Genomic DNA, 12,844 nt, shown 5'->3' with positions numbered 1-12,844 from the left:
TCTACATGGTCAGGTCGCCCTCAAAAGCTCGCTGCTACAAGCTGAGCAGCAGTCTCAAATTTTTCATTGCATACTTTTTGTTGTTTTCGTATATTGCTCGCCGCTTCACCTAGATGGCGCTCTGGTGTTACATAGAAACTGTGGCCTCCTCTCAAGCGCTAGAGGGCGCTACAGTGGTGCTAGCCAGAGGGTTGGGGGCGTACGAGATCTCCCTTCTGGCCTTTATATATAGCAGCTAGACAGCAGCTCGTGTTATCTAGGCGCCAGGGCCTCTGCTCTGCCGTAACCCAAATACGCTGGGACCTGGGGTTGTTGACCCAAATTGCAAAGTGCAATGAACTGCTTGATGGTCAGATGGCAGGGCAGGGCAGGGCAGGGACGGTGGGCAGAGGGTGGCAGGCAGGCAGAGTGCGATGACGTTGTTCCCTGATGCGTAAGCGAGCGACAGAGAGGGAAAGAGAGCACAGCTTTGTGCTGAAATTAGGACAAAAATTATCCAATATTTCACCGAAATTACAGCAATTATAGGTGTCTACGAAAATGAAGAAAAAAAAAACAACAAGCATTTCCCGTGGTTTCATTCGTCTGTTTCCCCCCCTGTTTGGAAGAGTAATCGGAAATGCATTTTCTAGAATTTTCTTTCCCCCTCTGCAGCAACCCAAATACATACGTTTCTCCCCCGTCCCCCATCCACCTTCGTCGCCTCCCCCGCCCCTGCTCCGTGCTTAGGCTTTTCCTCCTTATGCTCACCCGCCCTCTCCACACTCTGATGGTGTCCCGTCCCCCTCTCACGCCTAGACAATTTCATGCTACGCTGCGTCGCTACTGGCAGAGGCAGAGCGACAGCGACAGCGACAGAGCGACTGCAGTCAGTCGTTCAAGTGCATTTCAGAGCATTAACCTCTGTGTCGTTTGCGCTCTCTCTCTCTATGGCTCTCTGTGTGTGTTTGGGTCCTAGCCTAACACTTATGTATGTCTCTCTCTCTCTCTCCATCTCTATCTGTGCTCGTTTTTCCTTTGGTTTTCCAATTTGAAGTGCAGGCAAGCGGAAAACATCGAAAGGAAAATGAGTGAATAAACTGAAAGAGAGAATTGAGGTCTCTCCTTAAAATAGAAAAAAAAAGGAAAGGGAAGGGACGGGATGGGGGGTGGGGGTAAGGGAAATGGAGATAATTTCAGCTCAAAATTGTATTTTCCTGTTTATTCCAAGCATTTCGTCGTTCCATTCCTTCTATGGGCATGTTTTTATTTTTCCACCTCAAACATCATTATCAGTGCCCCCCTCCCACCGCCACCCCGGCCCCCGCCTCAACCGAAAATTGATGCAGGTTAGGGCTGCCTGCACTCTACGACGGATAGATCAACGAAAGTCTACGATTTGCTGTGCGTTCATCGGAAAATACACCTCTTTCCCAGTGGCCCCAGTCGCCCCGTCTCGCTCTCGCATTTTGATTGCATTGAATCCGAAAAAAAAGCAGAGCAACAACAAGCCCCCGCGACGCACAGACCGATAGAGAGAGAGAGAGAGAGAGAGAGCCAGCGTGGAGAGAGTGCAAGAGTGCGCTCTCGCCCAGCTTATGCTCTTTGCTGCTGCGACGGCTATGCTGCTTCTGGCTCTGCCGCTGCCCTGCCTCTGCCCTGCCGCTGCCCTGCCTCTCTGCCGTCTTTTGCTTTGACATTGAACGAGTTCATTCACATTTGCTGCACGCACACACGAGCGCACGGGAAACTACACGAAGCATAAACAACAACTGCCGAAGCAGAGCCAGAGAGGGAGCGAGAGAGAGAGAGAGAGAGAGCGCGCGCGCAAGAGAGGGAGGGAAAGAACGCAGCAATTTATGCATGTGTGGGCACGGTGGAGGAGGGACGGAGGGAGGGAACGAAAAAAATAAATAAAAATATGTTAAATAATGTGAAAAGAATAACAAAACAAGTTAGATAATAATCTTGGAAAGAGACGGTGGGTAGGGGAGGGGGGGTGCGGGGCGGTGCACAAAGAGAAATGGGCAATTGCCTATTCCTCTGCCCTGCCTGCTTCGTGTTTCCCTCTCCCTCTTTCTCTATTACCTGTCTACGAATATTTTGGAATTGGGTCATTAAGGCAGGAATGTGTTGGGTCCGCACCGCCCCCCACCCCCCGATTAAGGACACACTATTGGCAGAGGGGGGGCGGGGGGAGACTTTTTACGTTCAAAAAATATTCATTGTTCAATGTACATAATTAATCAGCCCGAAGAACCCTTTCCAAAGCCATTCTAAAACAATAAAACACGATTTCCCCCCCCATGCCCCCCACCTCTAGCCCCAAACAAGTTCCAATTACGAATAGAAGCGGGTTTTGGGCCAACAAAGTGTCAAAATGAGTCAGCCAACGGGATGAAGTCATTCATCAGCATAAAAACACACACACACGCACACACACACACACACGGACACACACAGATACCAAGTATCTCGAAAAGAATTGAGGTCAATAGACAAAGCGAAGGTTGGATCAGGTAGGCAGCAGAATAAACGTTACCAAAAATGGCCTGGGCGGAAATACAAGCCACAATCCACAATCCACCATCCACCGTCCACCGTCCAATGCGGCGTATGAGCAATCTCCAGCAACAGTCGGAGAGAGAGAGAGGGAGGGAGATCTGTATAACCTTGAACTTCAATAAAGCCACATACACATATAGGCCTATATCTATTTAGTTTATCCCAAAAAATGCACCCTAAAAGCCCAAAAAAAAAATGAGTCAATGAACTTTTTGTGCTCCTTCGGGGTTTTTAGGGCTTGGGTTTCGGAAATTTCAGACGCCGCAGACACAGAGGGGGAGAGGGGACAGAGGCAGAGTGGCTGTTAACCTAATTCAAGGACGTCATTGAGACATTAAATACTGGACTCGCCGGGAGCGAAGTGGCTGCGAATATAAGGGAATAGGGCAAACTACTTTGCCAAGGTTAAGCCGGAGCCTGGATCGGGCAGGGGGCAGGCAGGGGCAGGGGGAACTGCGGCGAGAGCGAGACGGATCACCGTCAGTGGACTCTGGCCAGAGATCGTACTCCGACGCCTCTCTCCTGGCTCTTCTCTCTCCTCCGCTGCTAGCCCTCTCTCCTGGCTTCCCTCTGCTGCTGCTGTCCCTCTCCCTCGGCCTTACTCCTCTCCTCTGTTCTCCTCTGCTCTGGGCGAATGAACTTGCCGGCATTTTCAATGTCACAGACGACAAAGGGCTCGCTCTCTCTCTCTCACAGCAGCAGCAGCGGCAGAAGAAGAGCGGAGGAGCGGCGGCAGAGCCCAAGATCTACTTGGAATCGGGGTGAGGCATGATCTGCCATCAGTGTGGACACCGAACCTCGGCAGGAATATACCCTGCAGAAGGAGCGGCAGGAACGAAGGAACGAGAGCAGGGCAGAGCAGCGACCGCAGCAGCGGCAGAGGAACGTTTCGTTCTGGTTTGGTGGTTGCTTTTTTTGCCCAGGACTCCTCCTCCTTCTCCTGGCTTCCTCTTGCATTGTTGTTGCTTATTTGATTTATTTTATTGCGACGCAATTTTATGCAAGGACAATTCGCAGACAGCGAGAGAGAGAGAGAGACGGAGAGAGGGAGAGAGGGTGAGGCGCGGCAGGTTTGAAGGGCAAAGGCTGGAGAGCCTGTTGCTGCGCGGCCAGGGGTGGGAGGGGGAACGGCACGGAACGCGGAAAAGTACCCAAAAAGCAGAGGGCAAAAACAACCCTGGAACCCGGCCGAACCCTCGCCGCACTCGAGGTCAAACGAGTTCAATGTCGGCGCACACACGTGGCTCAGCCGCCCCCTCACCCGCACCCCATAAATACATACATAGATAGATAGATAGATATCTGTGCAACTTACCTTGCAACCCTCGCAGGAATGCACGCCGTAATGAAAGCCGGAGGCCTTGTCGCCGCAAACACGACACAGCACCGTAGTGCCATCGAATTCTGCAAGAAAAACCACAAAAAAAGATACAAGATACAAGATTAATACAGATGGCAGATAGATAAGTTTTTGGGGGGGTTGGGGGTGTTTTTCAGAGAAAAGAACCTGGGAGAAAGCCTCACAGATCTCTCGTTTGGCATTGAAAATTGTGTCCGAGGCGCGCGCGTTTCTCAAGATCAAAACAATCAACAACTTTCATTATCACTTCCCCCAATGCCCGTAATACTTTCTTTCACGCACGCACACACACACACAACGAGGCACGAAGAAAGCAGCAAAACGAAATGGGGAAAGACCTCGGCACACGAAAACTTGTTGCCTGAACTTGAGCCCGTTCTCGGTCTGGGTCTGGGGAGAAATGTTATGTAACTTTCACCGGTGAGCGAGAGAGAGAGAGAGAGGGCGAGAAAACCTGTCAGACCAGAAGAAAGTCCACAAAGGCAGAACAAGAAGAATTCCCAGAGAGAACGAGAGAGAGAAGGCCTCAAAACAAGTTTCCGGTCTCTCTGGGAGAAAGACTTTCTTCCACAGCACAAACATGTTTGAAAGAAAGTCTTTCTCTCTCCCTCTCTCTCTCTCTCTCTGTCTCTCTCTTGTAAATGGCAAACAATGCTCATGATCTTCACGCTGCCTTGGCCATGATGAACGTCTTGTATCTGCTATTTCTGTGCCAGACTTGCATCTGTATCTATGTGTGTGTGTGTGTGTGTGTATCTGTGCAAGTTCACTGACATTTCGCACTGCAGATCGTTGCACTTTTGCATTGAACAACAGCGAGAGATCGTGTGCACTCGCCCCTCTTTGCCTCTCGCCTCACGCCTCACGCCTGGCGATCACTGATCTACTTTCAATGGGGGGGAAGGAAGGCTAAGGGGGGGTGGAAGCCGAGAGGATCTCCCAAAGAACTGATCTTCAATGATCTTCATTCAATATTTCAACAAGAATTTTGGTTGTTTAAAGTTTTCAGGATGTGATTTCCAACAACCAAAGACGATTCTTCCGAGTCTTCCCCTAAACCCTCCACCTCCACCACCACCTCCCCCCACGGCTTTGTGGTCTTTCATTTCAATTGTTTTTGTTCTTGTTTTATTTTGGGGCACATTTCGTGGCACACATTTCGTTTTGGGGGGCGTCTAAAAAATAGATCTACACATAGTTGATTCCATTCTTCCTCTCTCCCTCCCTCTCTCTCCCTCTCTCTCTCTCATACCGAAACTGTTGCCGAATTTATGGGTCTTACGTCATTGCCATTGTGATTTATATAAAATTGAAGAACTTTGCTTTTGTATTGGATTCCATTCGGCTATAAACAAAAGGCGACAAGGTCAGTGTGCCTCCCTCTCTCTTTCTCTCTCTCGCTGTTGTCTCCCCTTGAGAACTTTATTTTTTTTTTGCTAATCGGCGACACGTGTAACGGCCTGATAAATATTGAAATCTATTTCCATTCTTTACGTGTAATGATGGTCCTTTTTTAAGGGGTATCATTGGGCCTTATGGCGGGTTGAGCGGCGATCAGTCGTTGTGCTTCCCGTCAGGAGATTTGGCCCCAAAGCCAACCAATTTTCGTGCGAAAATATTGGCTAAAACAAATAATCTCGCCTCCGAAATCTATGAGCATTATCTAATACGCAACACACACAGGGACAGACGGACGACCTTGAAAGTTTCATTCACTTCACCCGAACCGTGGACTAGGAAGGGGAGAGCGTATGGTGTGGGGTGGTGCGGGGTGTGGGGTGCGGGGTGCGGGGTGTGGGGGCACTATCAGCTAGAAATACGCCAAAGAGCAGCCAAACAAACAAATGCCACAGACAGGCACAGACACGCACAAGCACGCTCCAAAATGTGATATGACGAAGAGAGAGAGAGCGAGCGAGAGAGCGCAGCGGCTGCCATATTGGACAAAATGTTCTGTTTTGAACGAAAACGAGGGGGGCAACGTTGTGAGTGGCTGCTGCGACCGCTACTCTACACTTATGCGGCTCTCCTCCGCCAGAGGGCCAGCGAGGGAGACAGAGAATCAGTGGTAATGATGCGATCTGCTACAGATTCGTCATTCTCTATGATTGTGGCTGCCACAGATATGGCACTACGCTTGCAACAGTGCGGCATATCACAGGGGCGTCTATGCCGAATTTGGGGGCTCTAGCTCTTGTAGTCCCTGAGATCTAGGCGCTCACTTTTTAGCGACCTTGAAACGAGAGACAGAACGGGAGGGATTCTGGTTCTGAAGATATAGTTATTCTCTAGGATTCTGTAACAGAAGTCTGGTTACAAAATCGTGGCTCTGGGCATTAAGCACGGACAGACTTGGCTCAATCGACTCGGCCCTTGATGCTGATCAGGAATATATATACTTTATGGGGTCGGCAAGGCTTCCTTCTAGGTGTTACACACATCCAATGTGTCCCTAAACCCCACAGACGGAAAGAAGGATCATTTCAATGCCCTTTCACTGCCCTCAAAACACAGGGTGCCACACAGAAAGGGACTCTAAACCCCACAGACTGAAAGAAGGATCATTTGGAGGCCCGCAACAGGTGATACCCTGGAAGAAACTCCAGTTCTATGAGCCTCTGGAGCACCTACCCCCCCACCAGCAAGACACAGGGTGCCACACACACAAAAAGAGACTCTAAATGAAGACTCTACCAAAGAATGAAAGAAATGGGATGCCCTGGAAGAAACTCCAGTTCTAAGATCCTTTTGTTCCGCCTACCCTCCCTCCACAGAAACACAGGGTACCACACACACACACACACACACACGAAAAAAAGACTCTAAATTAAAAATTTGACATTGAAATTTTTTTGTTGGCTGCTTTCCGTCTCGCTCGCACGCCCGTCTCATGCTCAATCAATAAAAGTTTTGCGCGCGTGCAGCCAGCCAGCAAGTGGAAGCGAGAGAGAGCGAGAGACCGTCTGTGCCTGTGTGTGTGTGTGTGTGTTCTCGTTCTCAACGCTCTGCCGCTGCCGCTGTAGGCAGAGCTACACTCCAATGCGGAAATGTTCGGACAGGTTTTTATTTCTCATTTCATTTCGTTTTTATTTCGCTTAAAATTTTTGTTGTTTTTGTTGTTTTTTTTTGCCAGCAGTTCAATGTATCGTTTAATCAAAAAAAGTTCAAAAAACGCCACTGAGGTCAGGGGGTAGGGCGGAAACCTGGCTAAATGTGGGCGTGGCGGTTATGCAATGACCACCCCATTGAGGGGGGGTAGTGCAGGGTTGCCTCAGGGCACTGCCTAGAATCCCTAGCCCCCCCCCCCCCCCCCTCTGACCGCCCATTAGCTGAAAGTAAAAGTGCCGTGCGGGATCCACTGTGACTTTCAATTTGTGTTTGGTTTGGTTTTCACTTTCTGCAGGTCTTTGGCCGCCTAATAAATTTCTAAAATGCACAAATAATTGTGCCAATAAAAATAAACACGATCGGAACGAGAGTCTCTGAGGGGGGAGGCGGTGAGGGGGGGATGGCGGGGGCAGAGTCCGAGTCATAAAGGAAACTTTCGCAAGAGTTCAAGCGCCCGCCGCCTACGAAAAACTCGGCCCGCAAAAGCCTGGCCAAAAAGGAAAACGCGTCAACGGCCAAAACGAAAAGATAAATAAAAGCCAAAAGGCAGGCAAAAAAAAAGCAAATGAAACTTTTCACTCGGTCTTTGGACAATTGTAGCGAGGCTTGACTTTCACCGACATTCAGGCGGCGGCAGCGTGGGGCAGCGTGGGGCACCTGGAGGAGTCATTAACCCGCTGGCTATGTAAAAATGTCAAAGACAATTTGACAGGAGGCGCCGCCGAGGTGGCGGGCGGCTTAGACCCGGTTTTGGCCGCATGCGCGCAGTCGTCGTTGGCGTCGCTGGCGTCGTTGGTGAAAAGTGAATTTGGCCGCAAAATGCAGTTGGGCTTTTCACTTTCGTTCGTTTCTGGCTGGCAACCCGAGACTCTTGGCAAGCGGATGCACCCATCCGACCCGGCCGCTCACAAATGTCTAACAAGTAAATAAACCAAAGAGAAAGACGTAGGCAATGAACTTGGCAAAGACTCTGACGCTGACTCCATGAAATGCCATGCCATAGCAAATAATGGAAATCGGAGCCCCCCCCCACTCACATTTGGTTTCACTTTCGTTTCGCCTTAAATCGAGGATATACAATCGCCGAAGTGCCAAATCGCCAGACCCTTGACTCATCTTGGAGCCTCATTTCATTGAGGCTTTCTGGTCGGTCTTGAACCGGTTGCTGTCTGTTACTCATAAAAGTGCATTAACACTTCCTTTAGTCGTAAAACAAAAGCCTGACATTGGTACAGTTATAAACGAATGAACGCAAAAAAAAAACCCGACTTGAACCCACTTGAACCTCCGCCCCTCCGATGTCGATTTCAGATGCGGAACGACCTTGCTGGAATCGAACGGAGGGGGCGATGATCGACTTGATATTGGTAATGATAATGATGGTCACACGATTGCCAATGACCCCTCCTCACGCGTGCCTCCCCCCCCCGCCACCGACCACCTCTGACGTCACACGCACGGTTTCCGCCTGGCGATTAGGCCTAATGCTAAGTAGTACGGAAGGTCAACGTGGTGTGAGGGGGAGGTGAGGGGGGGATCTGTATCGCCACTCACCAATATTAAGCTCGGGCTCCCCCTTGACGGAACTGGCGACAGTTGTATCCATAACTGGGTACGACTTGATATAGTCCGGGGTCTGGGGACGCGAATCGGCGGCCACCACCACTATGCCGGCCGCATGGTGTGGCAGATTCCCCGGGGCGTACACCTGTGCCGCCCCAGTGACCTGATGGTGATGGTGGTGGTACATGGGGCTGGCCATTTGGGCCAGATGCTGCTGGTGCTGCTGCTGCTGCTGCTGCTGATGGAGCTGGTGTGGGTGTGGGTGTGGGTGTGGGTGATGGGGCAGGGACTCGAAGTGTGCCTCGGTAGTGCTGACGGCGCCGCTCGACGACTTGCTCACGTAGATCACGCTGCTGTGGGGCGTCTTAGTGCTGCCGCCGCCGCTGCTGCTGCTGGCCATGGGCACACCTGTGGGCGGCACAGTATCCATGTCTGTGACAGGTGCGACCAGGCTCCGGGCCAGATGTGTGGTCGGTGGGGCGTGGCTGTAGTCCTGCGCAAAGTGTGGGGGGCACAGGCCCTGCTGAAGCTTGCTGTGCTGGTAGTAGGCCGACACGCTCGTGTTGGGCGGCAGCTTGAGGGCATTCTCCAGGTGGGAGCGCCCCACCAGGAGCTGCGATCCACTGGTCGTTGTGCTGGAGGCAGCCACGGTCTGTGGCTGTTGTTGCTGTTGTGTTGGGGCAGTGTTTACTGTGGGGACAACTGTGACGGCGGCTGCTGCTGCTGCTGTTGCTGTGGTGGTGCTGCTGCTGCCCAGGCAGATCACCGAGGTCTTGGCGCCGGCGCCAGAGCCAGAGCCTGTGCCTGTGCCGCTGCTCGTGGCAGGACACTCCATGGCTGGGGCGGCACTGCTGCTGGGCTGACAATCGGAACTGTCCGCGGACATGAGCATTTTGTCTCACGTTTTTCCAAGTATTTTTCTTTCTTTTTTTTATTCCCAATGGAATCTTTATATTCTTTACTCTTTTTCTTGTGGTTTTTTTTGGGGGGGAGGGGGGGGTGCGCCTACACGGGCATTGTTGCAAAAAAAAAAAAAACAAGTCACTTGTATCCTTTTTTTGCACACGCAGTGGGGGCGGGCGGGTGCTACGGTACAAAACGAAACGAAACGAAACGAAACACGGAGACGACACACACGACAATCAGTGGTAACGACGGACACGAGACGGAGCGACAATGCCACACGATCTGTACGTTGCGAGGCGCTGAAAATGATTGCGAGGAAAATCAACATTCGCATTGGATCTTGTTCAGTTTTTTCGGCCAGCCGACCCTGAGAGCCGAGCGACGAGCGTCGCCGAGAGTCTGCTGCCGACGCAGGCAGCGCAAGAGAGCGGGAGAGAGAGAGAGAGAGAGAGCGTAAGCGGTGTGCTCTTGAAAACGAAACATGTGGCGGATGACAAGGCATGAAAACAAAACACTGCTGGATCAACCCCAGAGAGAGAGAGAGCGTGGAGTGCGGAGTGTGTGTGTGTGTGAGGGTGTTGCTGCTGCTCGCCCTGACAACAGCTGGGAGCGAGAGCGAAACACATGTCGAACCAGAGCTGCAGAGAGAGAGAGAGAGAGAGAGAGAGAGCCCAAGCCAGAGCCTTGCCTCTCGCCTCAAGGTATCTCTCTATCTATCTATCCATCCATCCATCTATCCCCCGGTTAACGCCACGGTCTACACACAAAATATCGCCTTGGGGCCCCCCAGACCATGTGGTTCAGAGCCCCGTACCCGTACCCATACCCGTGCCGGGGTTCGTTCGGGGTTCGGTTCAATAAAACTTGTCCGGGGAGTGAAATTTATGAAATTACAGGCCTGCCCGCCGATACAATTAACAATTATATCACTCCCCGGCTATAATGAGCCACCACCAGAAGATCATTGACACCCGCGAGTCGTTGACACTGTGGGGGGAGGGGGGAGGGGGGAAAAACATGTTGTACGGATACAATGTAAATCAAATGTTTACAAGGCAATAAACCTTACGAAAAACCTCGCCTAGGTCAATGCTAAAGTTATTTCCTGTATGGCGTATACCGTATACGTGCCCCACGTGCGGCGAGTACCCCCACCATATGCCTCATATGACCCATTCAAGGCTAGGGCGAGACTCTACACAGACGGAAGAATCCTCCTCTCACTCTCTCGCGTAGAACCCAAAAATAATCTTTTGCTTTTCCATTTTCAACTTTTCCGCACATTTGTCCATGAAAATTGAACCAGGGGTGGGGGCAGGGCGGGGCGGGGGCAGGGCAGGGCAGGGGTGCTGCTGGGTTTGTTTTTCTTTTTTCCAACGTCTGTGTGTGTGTGTGTGTGTTTTTCCGAACACGACATGTTTTTCCTTCTAAACAAACACAAAAATATATATATCTTCGGGGGTCTCTACACAGATGGGGGGGTCTACGGAGTCGGGTTGTCGGTGAATTGGGGGCTAAAAGGCAGGAAAAACTTACCTTTTCTTTGAGAGAACGATCTCTGATCTTTCTTTCTTTCAAAGCAATGAAACCTCTAAAGCCCAAGAAACCCAACAACCAACCCGGAGAACCCGGAGATCACTGAGAATCCGGAGATCCCTGAGAACCCGGAGATCCCTGAGAACCCGGAGATCCCCCCACTTTGACGTTTGCCTTCAGATTTCACTCGTTCCTCCAGTTACCCCCGAAAAACAAAAATAATCATCGAACGAACTTCCTTATTAATGCAATTTCAATAATGACCAAGTCCGACCCTCCCCCTGGCGACCCCGGGTTCAAGTGCAATGAAGAGACCCCAAAAAAAAAAAAAAAATGATTATTGCCATTATATGATGCTTTCCCATACACCAGACGAATACTCTCCCTGGTACTCTCTGGTGATCTCTGGCCAATTTCCAAAGAGTTTCTTTCGCCGTGTCATCGCCCATGATCACGAGGGGCGAGTGAACTCCTTGGAAATGTCATTGGCTTTCGCTTCCCTCTGTATCTGTATCTGTATCTGTAGCGCTCTCTTTTTATGCTGCAAAATGTCTCATTTTGTTTATCAGTGAACCAGAGAGCGGGTCCGGCCACGGCTACGGCTCCCCACTTAGTCACTCCAGTGAAATCAAAGTTCTCCGCCATGCCGGGCCGCAGATAAAGAAGCGAAAGACGCGGCGTCCCTGGGGCCGGGGGCTGAGGCCTGGAGTCGCCTTCAACCCGCCTCCAAGCACTCAATTGACCGATAAATTGAGAATGAGGGACACACGACACACGACCACACCAGAGACGACAGAGAAATGGTTCACTGTGCGGTGGCATCAAATTTTTTTGTTTCTTTTATTTATTATTATTATATTTATTGTATAATCATTGACAATTGTTAATCGGACGGAGACGGGGACGGGGCTGGGGCATGGACAGCTGAAGGCCCTACTACCACAACCAGTCCGGACGGATCGCTCTCTCTCTCTCTCTCTCTCTGCCGCTCCACTCGACAGACAGACAGACAGACAGTTGAACGACTCTTTTATAGATTTTTCCTTGTGGCTTCTGTGCGCTGTTGGAGTTTCATTTTGCCAAAAAAGAACTGGGGACTTCAGAGCATGGCGACTACCGTAATATCCTCTCTATTCACAAAGCTAGTGAGCCGGGGGTAAGCGAGCAAGAGTAGGGCGACTTTAAGCGCATCTTAAGGGTGTAAAGCGAGTGAGCCGGGGGTCTATTTGTTAAACACTTTTCGGTTAAACCCTGCCCAGCCAGGAGTCTGTCTGGAGTTCAATCTGTATCTCAAGAACCTAGCATATCTCCACCCCTTCAAAACCCCAAGCCCTGCATACCCTAGAACTCCCTGCGTACAGGGTATGGGGCGCATAAACTTCCTTGATAACTTGTTAACAATTTTTGTTTGGTTTTCTTTCTTTTATTTGTTAGTTTTTTAGAACTTGGAAACCAGTTTTCGGGTCTGGTCTTGAATTGCGCAACATTTGAACTTGTCTGCTCTCATAGATCTCTCCCCCCTCTCCACCATACTTCTCTATGGCTTTTCGGTGTATCTGTATCTGTATCTGTATCGGTATCTATATAATTAACGCACAATGAGAAGGTGCGTGCTCTGCCTGTCCGTCCGTCCGTCCGTCTGTCTGTCCGTCCGTCCGGTTGGTTCGCCGCGTTCATGAACTCGGTCAAATTGAAGGCCAACTCATTTTGCGGCTTACGCACTACAAAAAAATCTGCCTCTGTGTGTGTGTGTCGGTGTGTGTTTTTTTTGGGATTTTTCTGTGTACTCTCCGCGAGCAATTTAATTTTTTGCGTGGCTTCTTTTTT

General features: G+C 50.6%; 1 protein-coding gene across 3 annotated transcripts in view; it reads right to left on the bottom strand.

Annotated features, from left to right (window-relative positions):
* LOC108152059 (ecdysone-induced protein 75B) overlaps positions 1-12,844 on the bottom strand; it is an 88,792-nt gene that overhangs the window by 32,459 nt on the left and 43,489 nt on the right. For 2 of the 3 annotated variants that reach the window (XM_017281064.2, XM_017281067.2), the window contains exon 2: positions 3,860-3,948. In XM_017281064.2, coding sequence (XP_017136553.1) covers positions 3,860-3,948 — 89 coding nt within the window. Of the gene's footprint in view, positions 1-3,859; positions 3,949-8,566; positions 9,799-12,844 lie in introns of those variants that run through there. The other variant, XM_017281066.2, reaches the window with a different exon arrangement.

The sequence above is a fragment of the Drosophila miranda genome, chromosome XR (assembly GCF_003369915.1).
Source record: "Drosophila miranda strain MSH22 chromosome XR, D.miranda_PacBio2.1, whole genome shotgun sequence".
Lineage (NCBI taxonomy): Eukaryota > Metazoa > Arthropoda > Insecta > Diptera > Drosophilidae > Drosophila > Drosophila miranda.
The sequence above is the reverse complement of the archived record's forward strand: the minus strand, read 5'-3'. Positions and strand labels throughout refer to the sequence as shown.